At 43.8% G+C, this 12,395-nt stretch overlaps 1 protein-coding gene across 1 annotated transcript; it reads right to left on the bottom strand.

Moving 5' to 3' along the window:
- Positions 1-10,193: 10,193 nt before the first annotated feature.
- On the bottom strand, positions 10,194-11,252 carry LOC144594031 (4-galactosyl-N-acetylglucosaminide 3-alpha-L-fucosyltransferase 9-like). Its single transcript, XM_078400196.1, has one exon. It carries the CDS (start codon positions 11,250-11,252, stop codon positions 10,194-10,196), a length of 1,059 nt encoding a protein of 352 aa, XP_078256322.1.
- Positions 11,253-12,395: the final 1,143 nt, after the last annotated feature.

The raw sequence follows: 12,395 nt of genomic DNA, 5'->3' as shown, positions 1-12,395 counted from the left end.
ATTTTCAACCAGTCCCTGCAAACCTGCACTGTCCCTGCCTGCTTCAAAGTCTCCACTATTGTCCCTGTACCCAAAAAGACAAGGGTCACTGGTCTTAATGACTACAGGCCTGTCGCACTGACCTCTGTAGTCATGAAGACTTTTGAAAGATGTGCTGGCCCAGCTGAAAAACATCACAAACCCCCTGCTGGACCCTCTGCAGTTTGCATACCGGGCCAATAGATCGGTGGATGACGCAGTCAACCTAGGTCTGCACTTCATCCTCCGTCACCTAGACCGCAGGGGACCGATGCAAGGATTTTGTTTGTGGATTTTAGCTCTGCATTTAACACCATTGTGCCAGAGCTACTACTCTCCAAACTCTCCCAGTTGACTGTGCCTGAACCCCTCTGTCAGTGGATCATCAACTTCCTGACAGACAGGAAGCAGCATGTGAGGCTGGGAAAGCACATCTTGGACCCGCAGACCCTCAGCATAGGAGCACCACAAAGCTGCGTACTCTCCCCTCTCCTTTACTCTATCTACACCAACGACTGCACCTCCACAGACTCCTCTGTCAAGCGAGTGGGGAGAGGGGGTTGGGGGGGAGTAGGGTTGGGGGGGGGGGGGGGGGACATGGACCGTTGTGATTTGCTGTTGAAGACCACTGGAGCAAGTATGTTTTCAATTAAATTAGGTATGTGCAGTTTTTTTAAATGAAACTCTTCATAACTTAGTCATACATTTTATGACCATTGTTCTTTCATTCAATACCAAGAGAATTGGGATGTGTAAGGAAAAACCAAAATAGAAAAAACAAAACAAAACAATTTTTTCTTGTTGTAAAAAGTATTTCTGTTCAATAACCTTTCTATAATAGTAGAATATGCTCATGATAGGCCTGACATTGTACATGTAGTCCAAGAATTACAGACTGTTGGAAATAATAGTCGTTTTTCACACATGAATGTAGCGCAACGCGTACGCGCATTTGGCGTGCATACTTTCTTTTGCTGAAAAGTTGCATTACGCGCCATATTATGAATTTTGGTGTAAAATTCTGAATTTTGCACATCAAAATTCTGAATTTGTAAAATCAAATGTTGGAAGGTCTGCATTGCCACAACCTGGAGCTCAATGCTCTTAAGAAAGTGGAACTGATTGTAGACTTTAGGAGAGCTCCCCCTCCCCTCCTCTCCCCCCACTCACCATGAACAACACCACAGTCACATCTGTGGAGTCATTTAAGTTCCTTGGAACCATCATCTCCAGTGACCTTAAATGGGGGGCCACCATCGACTCCACAGTCAAAAAGGCCCAACAGAGGATGCACTTCCTGCGGTAGCTGAGGAAACACAATCTGCCACAGGCAATGATGGTCCAATTCTATACTGCCATCGTTGAGTCCATCCTCTTCTTCTCCATCATGGTCTGGTTTGGCTCAGCCACCAAGCACGACATCCAGAGGCTGCAACGAATCGTTCGATCAGTTGGGAAGGTTGTTGGCTCCCACCTTCCCCCCATTGACGAACTGTACATTGCAAGGGCCAGGAAGCGAGCGGGCAAGATCATCTCTGACCCCCCACTCTTTGAACCACTTCCCTCTGGAAGGCGACTCTGGACTGTCAAAGCCGCCACAGCCAGACATAAAAACAGCTTTTTCCGCGAGTAGTAGCTCTAAATGACCAAAAGTCTGTAGTCTCTTTTTGCTGTAGTTTATTTCACTCACATCTTTAAACCGTAATGTTGTATTCTTAATGTTTTAATGTTTTATGCTTTATTCTTAATTGTTTCGTGTATGTTCGTGTTACTTGCGAGCGGAGCACGAAGGCACATTCCTTGTATGTGTACATACTTGGCCATTAAACATTCATTCATCTTCATTCATTCATAGGAAGATGCATTCAATGAAAGATGCATACAAAGGGAAGATGCATAAGGAAATGAGGGAGAAGGGGACATACAATTATATTGATAGGTTAAAATAAGAGGAGAGGGATGAGATGTGTAGAAAGTCGTGATTTACAACTGCATGATCTCTCAATGCCGTAGTTTCTTCGCAACTAGTACCTGAAAAAGCACCGCATCGAACTACCTCCACAATCACTAAAGTCACCTCTTTCAGAACCCTAGGGTGCAGTCCATCCAGTCCAGGTGATTTACCCACCTTCAGCCTTTTCAGCTTCTCATGCAACTTCTCCTTAGTAATAGCCAGTCCACTAACTTCCACCCCCTGACTTGAATTTCAGGCACATTGCTGGTGTCTTCCACTGTGAAGACAGATGCAAAAACGTTGTTCAATTACTCTGCCATTTCTTTATTCCCCATTATCACATCTCCAGCATCATTTTCCAGCGGTCAGTTTAACAGCCACTCTTGCCTCTTTCTTACTCTTTATCTGAAGAAATATTTGCTATCCTCTTTTATATTATCGCCTAGCTTACTTTCATATTTCATCTTTTCTTCCACCCCCCTCCCATTGCCTTTTTAGTTAACTTCTGTTTTTGTTTAAAGCTTCCCAATCCTCTGACTTCCCACTAAATTTTGCAATATTATATGCCTTTTCCTTTAGTTTTATGCTGTCATTGACTTTCCTTGTCAACCACGGTTGCCTTGTTCTCCCATTAGAATCTTTCTTCTTCTTTGGAATGAAAAGATCATGCGTCTTCCGAATTATTCCCAGAAATTCCTCCCTTTGCTGTTCCACCAGAATTCCTGCTAGGGTCCTTTTCCCATCAACTTTAGCCAGCTCCTCCCTCACTCTGGAGTCATCTTTGTTCAGTTGTAACACCAACACATCCAATGTCATTTTCTCCTCAAATTGCAGGTTGAATTTTATCACATTATGGTCACTACCTCCTCGTGGTTGTTCTACCTTAAGCTCCCTAATCAAATCTGGTTCATTACACAACACTAAATCCAGAATTGTCTTTTCCCTAGTAGGCTCCACGACAACCGCTCTAAGGAAACCATCTCCTCGGCACTCTACAGTAAATTCCCTCTCTTGGGGTCAGTACCAACCTGATTTTCCCAGTCTACATGCTTATTGAAAGCCTCCATGACCACCGTAACATTACCTTTTTTTACATGCCGATTGTGTCACTTGATGTAAATTGTACCCCAATATCGTGGCTACTGTTTGGGGGTCTGGTAAATAACTCCCATCAGCATGATGGAAAAAATTACGTACAGTGCTGAATTAATGCAATGGGTCATTATCTCTAGAGAACATAGATAGATGACAATTCAGGTCAGGACCCTTCTTCAGATGTACTGAGGTTGATGGAGTTATGCTTTCTGCATAATATTGCACTTGTATTCACGTTTAGTTCAGTTTAGAGATACAGCGCGGAAACAGGCCCTTCCGGCCCACCGAGTCCGCACCGACCAGCGATCCCTGCACATTAACACTATCCTATACACACGAGGGACAATTTTTACATTTACCAAGCCAATTAACCTATAAACCTGTATGTCTTTGGAGGGTGGGAGGAAACCGAAGATTTCAGAGAAAACCCAGGGGGAGAAAGTACAAACTCCGTACAGACAGCACCCTTAGTGGGGATCGAACCTGGGTCACCGGCGCTGCATTCGCTTTAAGGCAGTAACTCTACTGCTGCACCACCGTGCCACCACGTTGATTAGCTGCTTTCAGCTCTACAAAATAACAAAGGAAATTAAACACACGTCTTAAATAAAATTTAAAAAAGGTGTGTAAACTGTCCCTTGTGTTATTAGGAATCTGACACTATTTAAGGTGGAAGCCAAGCAGACATGCATTGTCACATTTCCACCAGTCTGATGCTTATGGAAGAATAAAGCCCTTCAATTGTTCAACACATTTTCTATGAGAAGCCAGGGTATATGGGATGGCTTCTCTGAGCCCTACTTAGAAATCTGCTTTAGATCCCCCTCATTGCCTCACCAAGGACATTCCCCACACTCCCACCTCAATTTCCCTACAGTCCAGCAGGAGGTAAACGGAGTCATTTACAGTCATCTAAACACTCTGGGTCTTACAGCTAACCCTACCCATGAGCAAACTCAGCTCAGAATGTACTTTAGGTTAGAACTGATTCCTTCCCACACTTCACAGTGACGAAGTTGAGTTAAGAAAGGGAGATAGATATTTTATCTGTCCTTTATACAAATTAGCATAATAATGAGATAGATTTTAACAGAATATCTCAAAACATTACCATCATGTAATGCTGTAACCTTAGTGTGCTTTCCGAAAGATGGTGATTCTCCTGGACAGGGAGGAAACCTCTGAAAGAATGGGGTCTTGTTAACTGTTTAATGCTTAAGCAACCAGATGATTCCCTGATCAGCGCAGTGCATTCTGAATGGTACATCAGCTCCCATCTGAAGATTCCTGGTTATACCCTGGCCGCCTACACTGAGAGCGACACCCACGGGATTGCCACTTTTGTAAGGAACACAGCAAAATGGAAAGCGATTGCAACGTCCCCTCCTGACTCCGACGTGGAATGTGCGGCAACGCAAGTCGAAGGTGTCACTGTGATCAATGTATACAAGCCACCTTCTACCGGGCTTCACAAAGACTCCATCCCCGCCTTTGGTTTGCCCTGCATGTACGCTGGAGACTTTAATTGCCACAGCACCACCTGGGGCTGCCGTTCAACTAACCCAGATGGCGCTGCACTAGAAGACTGGGCCTCAGCTACTGGCGTTCAACTCCTGTTGACCCGAAACAACCGGACAGCTCTGGCAGGTGGAACACCACTACCAACCCTGACTTGGCTTTTGCAAACCTGAGTGGACCATCCCCACACCGTATCACCCTGGATCACTTCCCGAAATCACAACATTGTCCATCTCTGATTATTCCAGACAACCCCATCGAGCCTGTCCCAACCAAACCTGCGAAGAGAAGGAATTTCCACAAGGCCAGGTGGGACCAGTTCACAAGTCTGGTGGACCTCTGGATCAACGGTCTTCCAACCCCCACCCCCACCAACGTGGACAATGCCTACTCAGCGCTCTGCAAACTCCTCATCAGGGCAGCAAAGAGTTCCATTCCTCGCGGCTGTCATGGGACGAAGAGTGTGACGCATGCTACGACGCATTCCTGTACGCTGAGCCTGGCGAAGAGGCTGCCTCCAAGGCTGCGGAACTGACAAACTGCCTTGACAAGCAGCGCAGAGAGCGGTGGGAAGAGACAGTCCAAGGAATCGACTTCACACACTCCAGTAGGGTGGCGTGGAAGACCTTCAATCGCCTCACCGGTCAAAGTACCCGCCCAAAGCATTGCCCTGTCACGGCCAACTCCATCGCCCACCAGTTCCTGGCCAATGGCCACTCCAAAGACGCGGACAAGAACCATACTCGTTCTGTCAAACAGGAATCCACTAAACTTTGGAAAGCTCCAGGTGCTGATGGGCACCTGTCAACACCCTTTCCCTCTGCAGAACTTTCCTCTGTCATCTCTCAAGTGAAATGTGGAAAAGCTCAGGGTCCTGATAACATCCCCCCAGAATTCCTGAAACACTGCGGTCCTAAATGCCTGGTCTGGCTCCGTGAGTTTTTCTCCTCATGCCTTATTGGTCAGTCCATTCCGAAAATCTGGCGGAAAGCCACTGTCATTGCGCTACCAAAACCAAACAAGCCTGCGAACGACCCAAGGAACTATCGGCCCATCTCACTCCTCTGTGTCCCGTACAAGCTCCTCAAGCGGCTTCTCCTGGCTCGGCTCGATCCAATCGTTGACCCTCAACTACCCGCTGAACAAGCCGGATTTCGGCATGGACGCGGCACCACCCACCAAATAGTCAAGCTGACCATTGACATCGAAGACAGTTTTGAAAAGGGTCACTAGGCGGGCATCACATTGGTGGACTTCACCACTATGATACTGTGTGGCACCAGGGCTTGATGAAGCTCCTCCGAACCATCCCTGACCGTCATTTAGTACCAACATCCTTGCCAACCGCAGTTTTGTACTCAAGACCAGCGACGGACAATCTAGCCGACTGCGACGCCTAAGAAACGGAGTCCCGCAAGGCTCAGTACTGGCCCCCATGCTCTTCAACTTCTAGATCAGCGATCTGCCACGCACGACCTCGCGCCAGTATGGATACGCAGATGACTTGGCCCTACTGCACTCGGATCATTCTCAATCAGTACCCCGTTCCTGCCTTCTCCCCATACCCCCTGACTCCGCTATCCTTAAGAGCTCTATCTAGCTCTCTCTTGAATGCATTCAGAGAATTGGCCTCCACTGCCTTCTGAGGCAGAGAATTCCACAGATTCACAACTCTCTGACTGAAAAGGTTTTTCCTCATCTCAGTTCTAAATGGCCTACCCCTTATTCATAAACTGTGGCCCCTTGTTCTGGACTCCCCCAACATTGGGAACATGTTTCCTGCCTCCAAAGTGTCCAACCCCTTAATAATCTTATACGTTTATAAGATCTCCTCTCATCCTTCTAAATTCCAGTGTATACAAGCCTAAACGCTCCAGTCTTTCAACATATGACAGTCCCGCCATTCCGGGAATTAACCTAGTAAACCTACGCTGCATGCCCTCAATAGCAAGAATGTCCTTCCTCAAATTTGGAGACCAAAACTGCACACAGTACTCCAGGTGCGGTCTCACTAGGGCCCTGTACAACTGCAGAAGGACCTCTTTGCTCCTATACTCAACTCCTCTTGTTATGAAGGCCAACATTCCATTGGCTTTCTTCACTGCCTGCTGTTATCAATGTTGGGGGAGTCCAGAATTAGCAGCCACAGTCTAAGAATAAAGGGGAGGCCATTTGAAACTGAAGTGAGAAGAAACTTTTTCACCCAGAGAGTTGTGAATTTGTGGAATTCTCTGCCACTGAAGGCAGTGGAGGCCAATTCACTGGATGAATTTAAATAAAGTTAGATAGAGCTCTAGGGGCTAGTGGAATCAAGAGATATGGGGAGAAGGCAGGCACAGGTTACTGATTGTGGATGATCAGCCATGATCACAATGAATGGCGGTGCTGGCTCGAAGGGCCAAATGGCCTCCTCCTGCACCTATTTTTCCATGTTTCTATGTAACACTCTATATTATTGGCTCTACCTAGCAATGAGATTAGTTTGAATAGTATGCATTAATTTGGTCCAGATTTTGTCCCCTGTTTAGTATGGGTGTAATATTTATAACTATCCAATCTTCCGTTAAACTTGAAATCTCAGGATTGGAAGATTATTGCTGATTACTGATGTTCTCATTCTAATTTCCTTCAGTAATTTAAGGTGCATTCCATTCAGGTTGAGTGACATTTTAAAGTGGACTACCGATCTACTTTTTCTTTATCCCATTTATTTTCTGTGGTATATTTTTCACCAACAGTGCCCTCTGGTGAAAACATCTACAAAGTACATTCACTTTCCCTCTGCCTCAATATTTCTTTTTTAGCCTCAAATCAATTCCTGTGAAATACTTGTACAATTTATTACACATTAATGTTTTCTTCATGTTCCCCTTTAATTTATTCTAAAAAAATAGGAAGTAAAGTAGATGTTGACATGGAGAAGCAAAATCAGTTATATTTAATTCTGAAATTCCACCCCTTCACACACAGATCATTGAAAGAGTAAATTCCATTGTGCAATTATCATGTTTAAAAATGACAAAGACCTCTTTCCAAGTGTCTGATTACATCATGTTTCGAAGCTTATTACTTTAAACTTAACTGAAGTATCAAAATATATCTATCAATAGTCATTTATTTGTCACATACACATAAATGTGTATTGAAATGAAAAATTACCCGCAGTTCAACAATAAGACCAATAAGAATAATCAATAAAAATGCAATAACACATACAATCATAAACTAACACCAAACAAAAGAAACATCCATCACAGAGTCTCCTCCAGTCCCTCCTCACTGATAGAAGGCCAGAATGTATTTTTCTCTTCCCCTGCCGTCTTCTCCCACGGTCAGGCTGTTGGAGTTTCATATCGGGGCGGTCGGGGCTCCCGACATTGAAGCCCCCGCCGGCGGAGAAAAATCCCGGTGAAAGGTCCGCGGCGGGCCGACCCAAGCCCCGCGATTCGGGGCTGGCGAAGCCGCTGCCGGAGCTCCCGATGTCGGCCCCCACCCAGGGGTCTGCGGGCTTCCGACGTCTAGCCTCCGGAGACGAGTCGCAGCCGCTCCCGCAGCATCCGAAGGCAGCCAGCGCCGCAGGTGGTGAGTGCGGCCCGCGGGCTCTGCGAACCAGAGCCCAGGTGGTCCCAGCTGGAGCCCGCCAGCTCCAGGTGCATGGCCGATGGTAGGCCGCAGCGGGAACGGAGACACGACTCAGAAAACAAAGGTCGCGTCAACGTTCGGGAGAGACAATGTTACAGTTCCCTTCCCACCCCCCCCCCACAACATACAACCACAAACACTACATCATATTTAAACTACAATTCAGACAAAAACAACAAAAAACACAAAAGACAAACGGACTGCAGGCAAGCCGCAGCTTCGAGGGCAGCGCTGGCTCCTCCGCACTAGGATCAGCACAATGATGTCCAAAATCAAGTGAAATGGGCAAACCAAGTGTCAGGCTGGTCACCGGCAATAGCATGTGGACACCAATCTGGTGCACCATGGGACATTTCGCAGGTAGGTCAGATGCAGATATCTGATTTTAAAATTAAAAAGATAATCAAACAAATTGAATTCAATTAATTTATTACAGCAAAATATTGAATAAAGCAACAAGAATAATTTGAAACTGTTAATTCTAGTTTAGTTTAGTTTAGAGATGCTGTTTGGAAACAGGCCCTTCGGCCCATTGAGTCCACACTGAACATAGATCACACATTCACGCTAGTTCTGTTTTATCACACGTTCTCATCCACTCCTTACACAACGGGCAATTTATATACCTTGAAAAAAAAAAGAAATATGGTGAAATCTGAGACAATTGAGGTCATTCTAATTGTCCATTAGATCCAATTGAACTAAATACCATTGGTAGACTGATTGACAACTATTTACATCAACTTACTTTTGAGCCAGTCACTTCTTTGTGATCTATAAACAATTAATATTTTGTAAAAGGAATTTAACAGCGAAGGTAGTAAAGTAGAAGCATTTTTGGTGTAAGACAAACCCAACACTACTGATACAAAGAACTGGAATCTTGTGTATCTCATGCCGATAATGTTACAAAACGTTAACTGAACAGTCCTATCTTCTGGCTACCGTCACACGTGGCAACAGGTGCCCCCTTGCCAGGTCCCCCTTTATTCTCGGTGCCAGATTTTGTCCTGCCCCGTCCCTCTCTTTTCCAGATTTCTCTCCCCACACCCCCATTATAACTAGGCTGAAGAAAGGTCTAATCCAAAATGTTGCCTGTCCATTCCTTCCACAGATACAGCCAGAGCTGCTGAGTTACTCCAGCACTTTGTGTTGTGTTTTGCCTGAGACTGTTTATGATATTGGCAAGTGGGTAACAAAAAGATGATATAGAAGATGGCACTAAAAATAGGAATATTCAGTCACAGAAAAACATTATGTTAAAGGGTTTTCATTTGGGTTTGCAGTTAGCTCATTATTTTGTAATACAGCAGCAATGGTAAGACCTCCAAGGTCAATTAGGGGTTCGAGTATTGTTTAATTTAGTTTAGTTTAGAGATACAATTTGTAAACAGGCCCATCGGCCCCCGTATCCACGCCAACCATCAATTACTGTAATTGATGTGGAAGGAAACCGGAGCACCCAGAAGAAACCCACGTGTTCACAGGAAGAATGTGCAAAAACCACACGGACAAAAAATGTTACTCACAAAAAGAAAGCATTGGATAAATGAAAATTTACTGTGTTTCAAAATCATTTACATTTCTTTAAATTACGGTAAAGTGTGAATAACCATGCTCCAACAAAAAGATCAGTCATTCGGTTTATGGAAGAACAACTTCTTAATTTCTAGTGAAGTTTATCATTTCCAGTTATTTCTACAATTGCAACAATATCAGAACATGATGTAAAGTTCCTTTAAAATTAGAATGTTCAAATTGAAAAGCCATTGCGTACTCTAGCTGAAGTCTGCTTAGAATGCAAATTTATGCTCAGGATTCCATGGACAAACGCACAATAAATTCTCAAAGAATCGAGCATAAGATCAAACAAGAACAACCATGCTTTTTAATCAAAAATACTTGTATTACTGAAAAAGCAATTATATATTTAAAATAATGATATTTACTGGAGATGTATTAAAATTCAATTCCAAAACCATTTCTCCAAGCTGGAGAGGGATTTATGTTCTTTATGTTGCTGAATATTTTCACAGACAGAGCACACATGTTCACTCCAGAAACGAGTTGTTCTCACTTCATAGTATTTTCTCCATTTGAAGTAGCTCATGTACAAATCTTCATCACCATCCAGCATGTGAAGGTAATCAGCAAGCTCTTTGGGTGAGAGAAAATCATCCACGTGAATGAAGGAATTGGCTGGGATATAATTTTCATAGTTTTCCCTGGATGGGCCCAGGACCACAGGAACACTACCCGCAAGCAGAGCATTGTAGAGCTTTTCAGTTATGTAATCTTTATGTATCGAGTTTTCAAAGGAAAGGTAGAACTTACAATTTGATATTGTTGGGATCAAGTCATCATCACTCAGGCGATGCCAGAGGAATCGACCGTAAATGGTAATTTTCACATATTTGCGGAGCATGTAGTAATATTTCACTCTAGGATGTTCATAGTCCCAGTTGCTGATGATCCAACATACCAAGACATTTTTGCTTGGCAATTTAAAATCTAAAGGAACTTTGCTCTTTGTCAAAGATCCGTAAGGCACTTGGATATCTGAATCCTGTCGATATGTTAAGGTCAAGTTGAAGAGTTGATTGATGCCGAACCTTTTTGAAGTGTGAGTAGGCGATTCCAGATTCATCCAAACCCATTTTTGGAAAGGTGGCCGTGGTTGTAAGGGGAGGTTGGCCAAGTCCCTTCTGATGTCCCCGTGATGGAAAAGGACAGCATGAGATTTGTTATACAGTTTCCGATCTGCAGTTAAATAACAATCTTTGATGTTGAACTCTAATTTGCAAGAACTGAGCTCAAATGGCTGACCAAAAGGCCACAGCCAAATAAGCACAATGGTTTCATTCTTCGATGGAATAGAAAGATTAATGTCGTCAACTGTTGTGGGTCCATATATCCAGCTATGCAATGGTTTCATGTACAGTAAGAGCAAGGTTATAAAACAGCCCAAAATGATGATGGAATGCAAACAAATGTGCATTATTCTTTTATTCAGTACTGTTATCATTTTGTGTTCTGTGAAAAAAAATAAATGTGGAGTATCACAATCATAGCTTCTTGGCTTTTAAATAACAAGGTCCTCAGCTCCCACACACAAAAAAAATCTATTCAATTTATTACCATAATATGGACATTGCCAGTAAGGCAGACAATTGGATAGCCTAGATAGACACAAAATGCTGGATTAACTTAGACGGTCTAAAGAATTATCTCAACCTGGAAGGTCACCTATTCCCTTTCTCAAGAGATGCTGACTGACCCACTGAGTTACTCCAGTATACTGTGTCTATCTTCAGTGTAAACCAGTTCCTTCCAACGTGATTGGATAGCCTAGTTGTTATGAGAAGGTGGCAACTGAATGGCTTACTAACTGATTTGTAGAGATGGTGTTGTAAGCTGGGATAATATGTTGTTAACACATGTAAGACCATTAAATAAACTGGTCATTTGCTTTTATATTGCAACATCAGAGTGTCCTGAATGTGCAGCAGCCAATAATATACAGTGGAAAATGCCTATAAATGAGATGACCACCTGAAACCAAGTAACTTAGTCTCTTAGATGATGAATTGGTCTTCCCCAATGTGTACTCTTAATAGTAACAGGGAGACAAAATATACTCTGGGTGGTGTGCTGATTGCCCATCATCAAGGGTGATTTGGCAATGGTTTGGCTGTTGAGAGTAAAGGCATGTAGCAGAACGGCAATGTTGCAAAAGGATGAAGTGAGAAGAAGATTGATGAAAGAGTTGTCCAAGGTAGACAGAAGGAAAAAGAAAAGAATGGAGACAAGATGCAGCTACTCAGCAACTTAGATAAAGACACAACGTTAGCCACCCTCCATTCTTCCAGTACCTCAACCATGGCTACAATCTTGCAAATATCTCTGCCAGCAATTTCTTTCCTCTAGCTCCCAGGTAGACTTGGTCAGGTTCTGCTGATCTATCCACTTTTATTTGCTTTAAAACACCAGGGCATCCTCTTTTGTAATTACTACTTTCGTATGTCAACTACAACAATTAAAAGTGGCAATTGGTGAGGTAAGTCTCTAATTGGGGGTTATTAAGTTGTGATAGTGGGCAGGGAGATCCTGTCACAGCACATTCCCTTAGGACATGTTTTTTGGTCTGTACTTGACCACAAGGACAGAC

The sequence above is a fragment of the Rhinoraja longicauda genome, chromosome 5, assembly GCF_053455715.1.
Source record: "Rhinoraja longicauda isolate Sanriku21f chromosome 5, sRhiLon1.1, whole genome shotgun sequence".
Lineage (NCBI taxonomy): Eukaryota > Metazoa > Chordata > Chondrichthyes > Rajiformes > Arhynchobatidae > Rhinoraja > Rhinoraja longicauda.
The sequence above is the reverse complement of the archived record's forward strand: the minus strand, read 5'-3'. Positions and strand labels throughout refer to the sequence as shown.